General features: G+C 42.8%; 2 protein-coding genes across 2 annotated transcripts; both read right to left on the bottom strand.

Annotated features, from left to right (window-relative positions):
• Positions 1-583: 583 nt before the first annotated feature.
• AK7 (adenylate kinase 7) lies at positions 584-10,296 on the bottom strand. Its single transcript, XM_053474610.1, has 18 exons — positions 10,175-10,296; positions 8,514-8,699; positions 8,113-8,221; positions 7,798-7,892; positions 7,180-7,290; positions 6,559-6,642; positions 5,870-5,958; positions 5,577-5,667; positions 4,993-5,070; positions 4,416-4,565; positions 4,025-4,153; positions 3,691-3,799; positions 3,035-3,163; positions 2,656-2,724; positions 2,303-2,500; positions 1,952-2,172; positions 1,302-1,460; positions 584-693 (listed from the first exon to the last, which is right to left on the bottom strand). The coding sequence occupies exons 1-18, from the start codon at positions 10,259-10,261 to the stop codon at positions 655-657; spliced, it is 2,133 nt and encodes a 710-aa protein (XP_053330585.1). The 5' UTR covers positions 10,262-10,296; the 3' UTR covers positions 584-654.
• Positions 10,297-11,754: 1,458 nt separating this feature from the next.
• GSKIP (GSK3B interacting protein) lies at positions 11,755-13,128 on the bottom strand. The gene is made up of 3 exons (XM_053475301.1): positions 12,998-13,128; positions 12,479-12,739; positions 11,755-12,304 (listed from the first exon to the last, which is right to left on the bottom strand). Exons 2-3 carry the CDS (start codon positions 12,734-12,736, stop codon positions 12,143-12,145), a joined length of 420 nt encoding a protein of 139 aa, XP_053331276.1. The 5' UTR covers positions 12,737-12,739; positions 12,998-13,128; the 3' UTR covers positions 11,755-12,142.
• Positions 13,129-13,414: the final 286 nt, after the last annotated feature.

The raw sequence follows: 13,414 nt of genomic DNA on the forward strand, positions 1-13,414 counted from the left end.
ACAAGCACACCTCCCAAGCGTCTCTCTTTTGGCTTCAGATACCCTTTCCTGATGCCCCTCTTTTCTAGGAGTTCAGAATGTTTTTTGGGGGTGGCATCCACATGCTCCATATGCACCTGACCCTTTCTATACCCCAAGGGCTGTGAATTGTATTGAGAGCGCTTTCATTGCTTCTAGCAGTCGATCAGTGGAGCGAAACGTTTATACCTTAACACGCACTTACAAATACACACTCTAATACACACACTTACATATACACGCTCTAAAACACAAACGTACACATACACACTCTAAAACACACATACATACATACAACACCCAATCACACCGCCATACCTCCACAGCCTCGTACAGCTTTGTTCCTTATGACTGCTCACACTGTGTGAGCAGTCACTATTACCACGGGGTCACTTAAACCCCTACATCTTCCCTCCTTCGCCAGTGGGATGGTCCAACACGGATCGGCCCTGTTTGAAGAATTATAGACCAGCTCTCCCCTGATGTACCCACGCTTTCAGATAAAGTTGGGATTATGACACTTAGTAGACTATCCAGTCACAAGAAAGACTCAGAAACACAGACATTTAGTTAACCTTTTCTTGTGTACAGTTTTATTAAATCATTTTTTATTACTTCGCGCTCTAATTGATGCCCTTATTCTAAGTCGGGATTGTTTCTGAAGAGATATTCAGCCTGTAAAAAAAACAAAAGGCATTGATAAATAATTCATTTCTGATATCATGTGAAAAAGGTGAATCCACTAGGACGCCGCGGGAGTTTAAACACCGTTATACCGTATCCTCCAACATTTCAAATGGCCGCATGTTTTAGTGGGAATGGACAGGGACGCGGTTGGGGAGTAGGGCTTTATCAGGTTATTTATGTAACATTGCGACTACATTTGTAGCTAAGCTTATTACGTGTACTTTACACTTAATAACCTTAAATAAATGCACCTTAAATATTTAAAGCTTAAGCTGGCCCCCTTCCTAGCCTCATAGGACAAGGAAGGGAGAGGTCTTGGGGAGACACTGAAGGCAAAGCTCCCCCAGGTATTTAACTTACCCGAGAATCCTCTATCCATTAGCATACCTCCCAACAGTACTGTCTTGCCAGACCCCCAAAATTTCTGGGGTCCAAACCAGGATGCATTACAGGCCTGTGGTATGGCAGCTGAACGCCTACCCTTCAGGCAGTCCTTTTACCTCTGGGCTGAGGGAATGCTGTTTAGCTATCTGGATCTGTCCGCTGGTCACATCTTTTCCATCCCAACCCTGACTACCCCCCCCCCAAATACTTACCAGATAGTCAACAGGATCGTCTGGTCTCACCTTACAGCACTCATTCAAGCCCTGCATAAGGGTAGGCATGACGTTCCTCATCAGGTAGTTTCGTAAAGGAACAGACTGGGCCTCCAGGAGTTTCTCTTCTTGTCTTTTTAATTCTTCAAGACGTTGGTTCTGTAACAAAGAAAATGTCTTCAACCACGCAGTAAGGCGAGGAGCTGTATCATCACAAACATGTCATGACAACCAACGCAATAATCAGCACTTGATGTTACTGTCCTTAACATGTTGAATTCCAGAAGAACCCATGGACTGGCCCATATTTTTGGGGCTACATATATATATACGGCATGTATAAATTATTTACCGGAATAGATTGCAGAGTATGTGTAACAAAAAATCCAATATTAGAAATATAATATAAATGTATGAAAAATGGTTAAACCTCACAAAAAAGTCACACCCTTTTGCCTCCACTAATGGTCATTCTAAAAAGGCACCCCGTACTGATGTCTCCAGCTGTGGTTATCATCAAAAATTTCTTTCAATAGAAAAAACATCCCCCCCCCACACATCAGCAACCTGCTGCACGTATTATATATTTAATATTTATTTCCATGAGACCAACTCTCCCAATGGTCATCAGACGATGGTCAAAGCCATACCCATTCCTCCCATCGTGCCATCCTTTCTGCAGCCTCCTCGGCCTCCTTCCTCTCCAGCTCGGCTTTTCTCTCTGCCTCCCGGGCCAAAGATTCTTCGGCTGCCTTGAGTTCTAGCTCTGCGACTTCTTCGGGTGTCAAACCATAGTTTCTAGGTTCTCCCACTTCCTTAATTATGTGCTTCAGCACCTCCCTGTACTGAGGGTCATCGTCTTTAGATACATCTACAAAAAAAGACCAAAGTTGAACGTTAAAAAGGAATTCCAACAACATTTTCTATTACTAGTATGGGAGACGCCCCTTTAAACTGTCCCAAAAAATGAATTATTCCCCCCCCAAAAAAGGATATTCTACCTATGTGCTGTGGGTGGATTTCAGCCTCATCAAAATAGTTGAGGACGGTTTCGTCTTCGGTATTCAAGTCCCGGAATGTGAGCAGAGCTCTCAGAAATCGATCCTGAGTGTAGTGCGTCCCCGCTACTATGTCTTCTGGAAGGTTAATTACTCGCTTTTTAAGGAACTCATCAGAGGCATCCAATGAAATAACGTAATCTGCAAATTAAAGAAAACTGAACATTTAGCCTTAAAATATGCCTTGATCTCTGGACAGACACCAATTTAATAGATGCTAGAGTCAAATCCAGCGAGATATTACGAGAAGTGGATCTAGATACAAGTTCATAATATCGCTTCATTTGTACGCAAACCTGGGGTGATGGTTTTATCAAAGTTAGGAACTTTTCCTCTGCTTTCCTCCTCCTCGCCCCCTTCTTCCACTGGGAAACACAAATAAGATACATAGTCATGCACCTTTCATTCAATCAGCATTAAAGTCCTCAAGAACAAGTTACGATACGTCAATGTTTACCCAAGTTATCAGATTAGCTATACAAAGAAGGCAATAAGATCGCCTTGTTAATAAGATATATCAGGGATATATTGGATTAGGAGAAAAAACATGCAGAGTATAAGAACATGAAGTTGAGATACATAAAATGGGTTTAGAATACATATACATTGCTTATTTGGATGACATGGCTTTTACTTTTGAAAGGACTGTGAAATGTGTACAGTGACAATACTTACAGTTGAAAAGCTCCTTTGCTTGTTCATAGGTCTTGGGATAACCGTCAAGAACATAGCCCTGATTCTGACACGGCATGGACTTTAACTTCTCCCTTACAAACTTGATGACGTAGCTGTCATCCAGGCGTCCTATAGAATATAACATTTATACGGATGTAACGCCAAGCATACGGAATGATAACCTTAATGAGTATATAAACATATTTGTGTACTGGCCCCAGGACGTAGTGATACCTTTTAGTGGGCCACTTAGTGTTACTTGTTTTAACATAAAGGGGAATTCTTTAGAATGTCCCGAGCCGATGTACACGATACTCTTACCACCAGTCTGCTTCATCACTGGCTCTGAACGCTGCGGGAAGGGGTCTAACGAGACCGCATGTGTATGTGCAGAACGTGTTCGCATTCATTTCAATCGGAGAACTTTCCTTCCACTGATTGGCTGTTTCAGGCAACCAATCAACAGTATGAAAGATCAGACGATGAAGCTGATGGGAAGCTGCAGCTCTGCATCTGCAGCTTCTCTCTTAGTCCATTTTCTTTTTTTTACATTTTGAATAATGCATTTGAAAGTACTTACAACGTAAGCCCTCTGGGGCATTGGAGTGTCCCTTTAATCTAAGACTAGCAGAAGCACAGCGAGCTACGTTCAATACCTCCATTCTGTTCCATGTTCTCTTTCACTCCATCCAAGATTTCTTGCCAGTTCTCTGTACTTTCTTCCCCTTCCTCTTCTTCCTCCTCTGCAGATTTCACCAGCCTTTCCTGGGCACACAGAACAAGATAAAGAGCGTCAGTTTCTGGCAAACAAAGTGATCCGTTAGATAATGCTGATTCAGAAACACAACGCGTTGCGATTACCATTTTTAAATGAAGGTTACCTGAAACACTACCAACGTTTTGATCATTTAAGAGGTACAGTTGCCAGCGTTGACAGACGGCGGCCGCTTGTGGAATTGCGAATAAGTATAATTCCCCTTGCGTACTTACCAGTCGTTCAATGGCTTCCGCGATCACATCTTTTATTTTGATGTGATGCAGTTTGTAATGTTTGCATAATAATTCGGACACCGTTGTTTTCCCAACGGCTGGCGGACCAAGAACGCAGATCCTGATAGGCTGAAAGAGATATGACATGTGCGCGTGTATATAAGTAGGAATGAGACAAAGAGCGGCGGGCAGGCACGCTAAGGGAACGAGGGAAGATCCATGAAGACCATATAAAAGACTTTGATAAGGATAGTCGTTTCCTATCCATTATCGCTGTGCCGGATATTAGTCCTCACCAACAAGAGTTCGGAAATCCAACATTTGTTTTCTTTTTGCATTAGTGTTCATACTTAAATGAAGTAAATAGTAAAAATATTGAGATTAGGTTTACCAGAAGCCCCCTGGTTTCCTTGTAATCCCGGATCACGGACTCGATGTTTTCCACCAGACCGGTCTGCGCGACCCAGTTAACATTGAAATTCTCCTTTAAGAAAACAGCTTCCATCCTCAGATTCACCAACAAATGGTCAATATTTAGTTGCTGAAAGTCACACAAAGACTTGTGTTTAGTATCATGGTGCAAGCTATACAAGACACAGACCCCCATAGTGTACATTAACCAGTTCCAAGGTCGATCTCTGGTTTATACAACCGGCCCATTGAGCGGCGCTGCGTCAGGAGCCCACTTGTTGGGCAATCGAGCCCAATAATGAAGAGGAGGTTGCCACGTACCAGATCTACCACCCTAGGGACAGTCAGCCACGGCCAGTATATGCCACTGATCATTACATGTGAAAAAAAAGTCACTGGACACAAAATGTCATTATCTTAAAAGCAAAATAATAATAAAAAAAACACTCTGACCACTGGAAGTGATTAAAGGTGTTCTATATGTACATTTAATACATATGTTCCATAATTTCACTCTTCATGTACTTTTTTTTTATTGAAGTTAATATATTACGCACCGTTAAGTCTTTCCTGAGGAACGCGTTCTCTTTGGCAACTTTCTGCACTTTTCCTGTTCCGAGATGCTCGCTGATACACTATCGAGTAATACGATGGAAGAATGAGTTAGGAATTATAATGTGCAAGTGGATTTTCAATCAACCCACCGCCTAAAATCCATATGGCGTTAATCATCAGAGCTTCAAAACATGCCTTTTCATTTTCAACAATGAGTTCTTCGAACACGTCTCATTCCACAACTTTTGCCTCCGTGCGCAAAACTTTTAGTTAGTTGGGTGCCATGGATATTAAAGGAATATACAGCCATCAATATTGCTACTGGGTGTTCAACCAACTTAAAGTGCTCTTAATATTAAGAATGGTTGATGACAAGACCCACCACAGTGTATAGGTTAACATCTGCATAGCACAACATTATATGGTGTATATAATATTAGCGTCTTGCTCTATTGATACTTGAAAGATTTCTTTTATATGACTGGCGCACATGTACGTGCAACGGTACAATTAAATAGGTTAAATAGGCTTCATTATTCTAGATGGATCAAATGTTCAATGACATGGGTTTAAAAGGCACCGTTACCTTAATAATTTCCTCCAGGGTGTGCAGTGAATCATCCACAGCTACAAGGTAGTGAGTTCTCGGTCTTTGATCTACAATATTTTGCACCACGCTAAAACAAAGTAAAAAAAAAAAAAATGTATAGCTAAAAAACAATTTAAGCGCAAGTTTTAAACATCAGAATGCCTAAGGAGCCTAAGGAGTTTACAGAGGGGTTTTTCTCTTTAACTGCCAGTTACCTACAGCTTTTTCAGAGGTTAGAATATACCTAGGAACTATTTACGCAAATTCAAAGGTTATACTGTTAAAACTACCTCGCCAAATCAGTGATGTGAATGAATGGGATGTAATTTGAACCTTCTCCAAAGACAGGCAGTGCTGAAGTTTCTCCGAGCCAAGCTTCCTGGAAAAGGAAAGGCAATCATCAGATGTTGTTATTATTATTATTATTATTATTTATTGTTTTATATAGCGCCATCAAATTCCGTAGCGCTGTACAGATGTCAGAGGTAAGTTTGCAGCCACATCTTACAGGTATGTTAGAGTTTCTAGTGCATGGCGGTGATGGTAGGGTTATAGAAGACAGCTGATGGCCAACAAGGGCAATTGAGGCCGGGCAGATGGCTACAGGTAGGAAGACACCCAGAGATTGATATGCTTCCTTGGAAAGGTTGATAACAAATAATAATATAGTTCCTAGAAACTTAAATTCTGGGGTTTTAAGGTCAGCGGCTGCTGCCGTGCATCTTCTGGCTGGATGAGGACAAGCGGCCGCCACCTAAAGGGCCAAATCTGCCTCTTGAGTGAAAACTATTACCTTTGCTATCACTCAAGAGGCAGATTTGGTCTTTTAGGTGTGCGGCCGCTTGTAACTAGATGGCCAAAAGTTGGCAGATGACCAGATTATCCAGAGGAGAGGCAGCTTTATTGAGAAAAGAGCTTCAGCAGTAGGTTACTTTACCTGTTACAGGTAGAATAAATACTTATACCTAATATCACTCACTTTGAAAAACGTGTGAAGAATCCCTTCTCCTGCCCCGTATGGAAGCGCAGAGGCAATTACATACGTCGAGAATCTGCCTTTGTTCTGCAAAGAAGAAAAAAAAGAGTATTACTAAATCCTTCTTAGTAATAATTAAAACAACTGCTAATAAGCTGCTAATGTTTGTTTGCATACCATACTAGAAAGGGCAATTGATGTTTTATCTAAGGTACAGTGCCTCTAACTGATGAAGAAAAATAAATATTAATTAGGAAAACTGGGAACTAAAATCTCCAAGATGCGTTAATCACATAGAGCGCCTGAATATGAAAGCAAATCTCAACTAGGTATTGACCATCAGAATGAAGAATCGTCCCCTGAGTTGCTCACATGGCTTTAAGTCTATAGATGTCATGATGTATGGAGTCGTATCCAGTACTACAATCTCTTATGAGCTCAGGACTGACGCTATATAGAGGTATGGACAGCTGGTCTACCAAAGGGCCAATGTCACCTAAACAATGCAGCCAAACGATCTCTTCACTACAAGTCCAGGAGGAAAGCAACAATTTTAGATGATCTGCCAACATTTCCCGGTTTATGTAGCCGTGACTTTAGTGAATACCACTCTTGCATACTCACCGATTTCCCGAGCTTAATTACAAGTTTTTCGGCACTAATGTGATCTTTAAAATTGGGGTGGCACTTTCTCCTTCGATAGTCATCTTCAGTGAAAGGAATTTCAGGATCATCCTTTAGGCAAATTAATGATAAACATTAATGTATTTACAAGAATAATAGGACTCTGCGTGATGTAATTGAGGACATGTCAAAACTGACAAGTAACCCCAAACTTTTGAACGGCAGTGTAAGGCCTAGAATAAAAATCTGCAATTTAACAGGTTTCTCGAGGTAAAGCAGAAAAGGAAAGTTCTATTTGACACAAAAAAAATTTAAATGTTAAGTAAATAAGGTTCGATATGCTGTCAATGACCAAGGGGCAAAGTCATGCATTGAGCATACTATTTACAGATGGAGATCCGTGTATACTTACATACATGCTTTACTTGCAAGGTCACGATGAGTGCAAAATCAAATACTGAGGTTTATTTTCCCTTCGAAGTTGCTGTTCCACTCAGCAGTACTGGAGATGCTATATCTAATGCTGCATTTAGTTATAAATTCTGCAGCACAAGTGGGACAGCAGCTTCAAAGATACAAATATCCTCTTACCAAAAACAAACTACGCATTGTACTTACTGGATCTAGAGGTTTACTCCGGGCCCAGGTCATGACAGTAGATATCAGTATAAATATTTTGGGGCTCTCAAATCGCTCTAGCTCAGTATGAAGTGCTGAAAGAAAGAAAGAATAAAAGGACAACATTTCTTTAGGATCCTTAACTGCACAAGACTTCCGGGAAAAGAAGCCACTGTTGATTGAGCTCATGTGAAGCTTTTCACTGGTTCCAAAAGCAGAGCAGGTACGCAACTCGCTCCGCAAGTCCCGCCATAGACCAGCCCCGAGCGACCATCAAACACTTTGCTGCTCAGGCGCAAGAAACCCTGTACTAACCAGATGCCGCCCAAGAAGCCTCGTCAATCTGAGATTCGTCCTCCGTAATATTGTAAACAATGATGTCGCACTCGAGAAGGTGACTCAATAGCTCATCCCTGCCCGAGATCTGGAAAAAAAACCCCATAAAGTTAGCGGTAAACAGTAACTCCTCAGCAAGCGTCCCCTCCTTTCTCCCCGTTACACTGGTGTCGCCAGGAGCGGACCCAGTATCATTGTGTTCTGGAGACCAGGCATCTAATGTTCTAGGCTCTTTGGCTATCTTCATACCATCTAGAATACTCAGCACAGGTGATAGTGGACCTCTTCATTATAGACAATTACTCATCATAAGAACTGGTGCTTCAGGGAGCAAGAGAAATATTTTTTCCAACTTCATTTACAAAAACGATAGAAAATACCTTGTATGTTTCTACTGGAAAATGTAGCTTTTCACCGTTGGGGTTTGACAGAGTTCCAACGATCTGAAAGAGACCCTCCTTTGGTTTACTGAATGACGTGTCCTCCTGGACTGATTTGTCATCTTCTTCCTCGCCCTCTGCGATGGGTTCCTCAAGCGATGCGCCGGCCACACAAGCAGACAGGTACTGCGAAGCAGAGACAGAACAGTCATCACAAACATATCAAAGGAACATTCTGATTATCAGAGGGTTTAAAATGTTCTTGGAAACTGATGCATCAAGAAGTGCCGTGTTTTATCAGGCTGTATGTAGCAGGCTAGGCTGGTGGGAGCAGGGATGGCCCAGGACATTGTGCTGCCTGAGTCTAAGGGTGAAATACTGCCCCCCCCATGCCCACCAAAACCACCCAGTCACGATTACTAAAATTAAACTTATTGTGAAGTGACGTGAACACACACTTACCCAGACACGCACCAACATACACAGACATTCACGCTAACACGTATTCACCCAGACACTTATACTAACACAACCAGACATGTTAACACACACACGCTGGACACACAGTCAGACACTGACACACACAGTAACATTTCCAGACACACACACACACTAACATACATAGACACCAACACTGACATACCCACACACTAGCATACCAAGACACATACACATAAGCCGACATACACAAACATACCCACACAACGTAACATACCCCCCCGCACACTAACATACTCAAATACACATACATAGCAGACACACACTAACATACCCAGACACACTAACACAGACAGACACGGATATACACAGTCACACACAACTCACTTGCCACAGAGACGCAGTGCCGCCCCCGTCAAAGTATCGCCTGGGTCCCAAGGACCCACCGGGACCCTCGTAAGGGCCGTTTCTAGGAGGGAGGGGGCCATCTGTCTCCTGGGCTGCTCTTATCTGAAGCCTTTTCTGTGTGTTTTACAGCTAGAAATGTCCTTGTTTACCATGATAACAGCTCAGTGACCCCAAACTTTAACGGCGGGGGATCTTTACTGTTCACAGTGTCGCTGATAGGAAAAGGACTTATTTTTATATGAACAGCACATTATTCTAACTCTATTCTGCTCTTAAAATATAATTTTATTTAAAAAAGGGGGTTTAAAAACAGGAGGGACCCCTGGGCGAGGGCAGTAAATGCACCGGAAGGGAGCATTAACCCCTTCCATTCTAAGCAGAGGGGGATACTCTATTATCATCTTAGGGAGCAATTATCTCTATTACTCGGGGGCAGTTTTCTCTCACGGCTAACCTTATTTGCCCTTCCCAATCTAAAGTCAAGGGCATTTTCCCCCTTCCAAGCCCAAGGCTAGGGCAATTGTCTCTCCCTATAGCTATACTATAGGGGCAAATATCATCCTCTGCCAACCAAAAGGAGAGGGAGGGCAGATTTATAACTCATTCAGAAACTATAGACTTTAAGCCTGCTGCAGATGCACATGCATTTATGATAATTCTCCCCAGATGGTGTCACAAGAGGTTCTGCAGCAGCTGAGGCGCCCGGCTTCCCGCAGGAAGCGGATTGGTTTGTCCATGTGGGTCAGTGAGGACTCCTTCCAACCACATCCTGGTACAGCCGGACCCCGCCATGAAACAAATAGTTCTTTGCCTACCTTGCCAATGTTCTTGGCTGCGTATGAATCAAGGTGATTGATGAAGATCCGTTTGGATCGTAGCGATTTTGCTCGTTCCTCCGCCATTCTACCTGCTTAGAGCCGTATCTGACACCGTTGCTATGCAAACACAAGTTCGTTGCCATGTGGGGTCCTTCTCAGCCGGGTTTTGGACAGGCAGCGCTTTGGACGCCTGGATCCTACCTGCGCTCTCATTGGCTGGAATGGGCACATTGGCCCATGTTTATAAACAGACGCACTGGGGCAGAGCAATTGGCTGGAACCTTCTGTTTGGTTTCCATAGTAACTGCTCCACATTTAACATTTAAAACTTTATTTAAAAACCCCAATGAAGCCCCCAGTTTAAATCACAGAGGCAGAAAACCACAGGTTGGTTACCCCTGAGCAAGGTATACCCCAGGCACTCCATGTGTCTTTTGCAACTCCCATCACGGTTAGCCAGACCGCAAAATGTTCCGCTTCGAAGGGATTTCTATCACCGTTCGCAGGGTCAGAATAGTTAATACTTAACTCTTTCGGGTAGCGTCAGCAACGTAGTATTTTTTCAGTGGAAGGCCAGCTTTAATAACACACTTTTATTACAATTAAACTTAAGACGCTCAGATTAACATTTTTTTTGCGTAATAATTAGACACATTTCACAAAACAATTTAGTATAAATAAATTTATTTGCAATTTAGCATCAGATACATGTATACTTTTTAAAACAAATCCCCCTCCGTGTGTTACTGTTAAAAACGAAACATTCTATGCGAATTACCAGGCTTGGGTTAAGTTTGTCAATAAATACAATCAGTGGGACTGCTGCAGCAGAGCTTTTACACAGAGGGCATCTCATAAATACTGTACTGTTACTGCGAAATCCATGATTACAGCGTCTTATCTTAGCAGGGCAATCGCTATTAAAAATATCCAATTAGATTTTCTAATCATTTTTATAGTATAACCATTAAGAAAGTGCCAAACTTTGGATTTCTTGACATCGCCCTCCCCCTGACTAAACGCTCTCAGGACTGACTGTTCCAATGATCTCAGCTGTCTCTGAAGGGTGAAGGACAGTGGGGAGCTGCATTAAAATCCTTATTGTCCTGGATAATGTTATTTTTAATGCCCCATATGTTATGGATGATACCCACCCCCCTCCGCTCGAAAGCAGGAAACTCAACAACCTGTATCTTTAAATAATAATATTTTCTTCCACGAGGATCTGAATCAGAGCCATTTGGGCAACACATTTGGCGAGTCACTACCTAGAATCTTTACGGTGGGCATTAAAGGGTTAATATTTCAAGAGCATCAGGGTCAGCTTGTTTAGGAAGTTCCCGGTATGAATATATGATCGCAGACGAAAGCAAACGCGTTACAGACATGCAGTATGAAATCTATAGAGCCGCATCATATGCAGTTACATGTAAGCGTTCGCAGCGGCATCATCATCATCATCATCATCATCATCATGCTATAGCGGTCCCAGTACAGAGAACTTTCCCCCGACTTCCTCAAAGTTGCAAAAGAGTTAATAACCTCACGAAGCTAATAGGGCACCCGTTACACTACATGACACACCAAAAGGGGGTTTATTAACTAAAGCGGGTCCGGGAGACATCTGCGGTTTCAGCAATGCAGTATGACAGGTCGAGCCCATTCAGCGTCTCCTGCGAGAGGCTCGGCCCCGCATAATGCATAGTTAATGTCCTAACTGACTAAACTAGGCATCATGTAGATGAAAAACTTACCAGGGTTGGCAAGCTGAGACCGCAAAAGTCCCGCAGATTCCCACTTTAGTGAAAAAACCAGAAAAGACAGTAAAAAGCATTTAAATCTTTGAGAGCGCCAAGACGCACTAGAGCAAATCACAAACATGCCGGCACCCAGCAGAATGCGGAGGAACGAATGGCAAGCTTCCAAAATCCAGGACGGATACTTTGGATCAAGTTGCTTAAGCAATCAAGACCGTCCATCTCTTTTGAGAGCTTCCAGCCGCCGGAGTAGGGCGGTTCCGAACGCCTCTCGGTACGCCGGGCTGAGGGTGTCCAGCAATGAGTAAACAGTTTCATGGTAGGGATTGCGAGACTCTTCGTCCACCTGATCGAAGGAGTAGCCAACCACCTGAAAGAGAAGAGCACATCAGCGTTAACGTCTTTAATAGACATTATAATGACGGCATCACTCAAAAACCTATTGATCGGGTTATTCCTCCCCATTATTTTATCTCTGCCCTTTCGCTGACGCAGTGCTATGCATCTCTCACGGATAAACATGGCTTATATCAGCATCAGTTACCCTTAAGCCGGCTTCCGTGAGCTCAAGACAGTATCTGGTTCCTTCCTTTATCTCCACGTTGATGTAGGCCACGTCCTCCGCGCACGGCAGGTTTTTGGAGACAAACATGTTCCCGACGGCAAACAAGACGTCGTTTACGATGGCTTCAGCCTCCAGCCTCATGTCTTTCACTTCGGTCCCTTCCAGATCGTTGAATTCAGGATCTTGGTCGTAGATGGGGTTAATGGGCAATTCCATCGGGTTGCAGTCAACTTCCATGGTCTGGAAGGAAGGAAGGAAGGAAGGAAGGAATTGTAACAGCATTTACCACCTTCTGCTGGGATGCTGTGCTACGTATCTACCTCATGTTCTGCAAATTAATACTCCCATACATTACATCTATGCCTCTCACCCTCTAGATGTAAGTTATGGCCTCTCGTTCTAATATCTCCCCTCTTTTAAATTAAAGCTCCCTCTTATAAATTATAGCCCATATATTCTGTGTCTTCCGAACACCTAATCATCTCCTTCGTTGTTTACCTGGCAGTAAAAATGTATTCCTGGGTTGATGCGCAGCTACCGTGCAATTAACACAAACCTTGGCAGGATGGAGCTAGAATGTCGTCACTTCCGCCACTGTGCAAAGTCTGGTCCTCCTTGCCGAGTTCCAAATACCAGAGTCCCCAACCACATTCCAGCTTCCGTCGCCAGGAGTCAGTTTAGTACTAGAATTTGTTTCTGCTGAGATATTATACAAATAAAACTTTAATAACATATGAACAACACGCGTTAAAGACTACATTAACATAGGCTTAGTTATTTTCATGTTTGCTAAAGCACCCCAATACCTGTGTACTATTTCCAACATATAAACGAACTTAATAATAGTCACAACTGTCTTGCTTATAATATATAGGAAACCAGCAAACAATTATAGCAAAACTTGACAGCTGCCAG

This window comes from Spea bombifrons, chromosome 9 (genome assembly GCF_027358695.1).
Source record: "Spea bombifrons isolate aSpeBom1 chromosome 9, aSpeBom1.2.pri, whole genome shotgun sequence".
NCBI classification, from domain to species: Eukaryota; Metazoa; Chordata; class Amphibia; order Anura; family Pelobatidae; genus Spea; species Spea bombifrons.

Coding starts and splice junctions, on each gene's coding strand:
- AK7 (XM_053474610.1), bottom strand. CDS start 10,261: ATGGCGGAGGAACGAGCAAAATCGCTACGATCCAAACGGATCTTCATC. Junction 7,893..8,112: donor GGCTTCTTGGGCGGCATCTG/GTTAGTACAGGG, acceptor TCTTTCTTTCAG/CACTTCATACTGAGCTAGAG. Junction 2,725..3,034: donor AGCAAAGGAGCTTTTCAACT/GTAAGTATTGTC, acceptor TGTGTTTCCCAG/TGGAAGAAGGGGGCGAGGAG.
- GSKIP (XM_053475301.1), bottom strand. CDS start 12,736: ATGGAAGTTGACTGCAACCCGATGGAATTGCCCATTAACCCCATCTAC. Junction 12,305..12,478: donor TCACGGAAGCCGGCTTAAGG/GTAACTGATGCT, acceptor CTTCTCTTTCAG/GTGGTTGGCTACTCCTTCGA.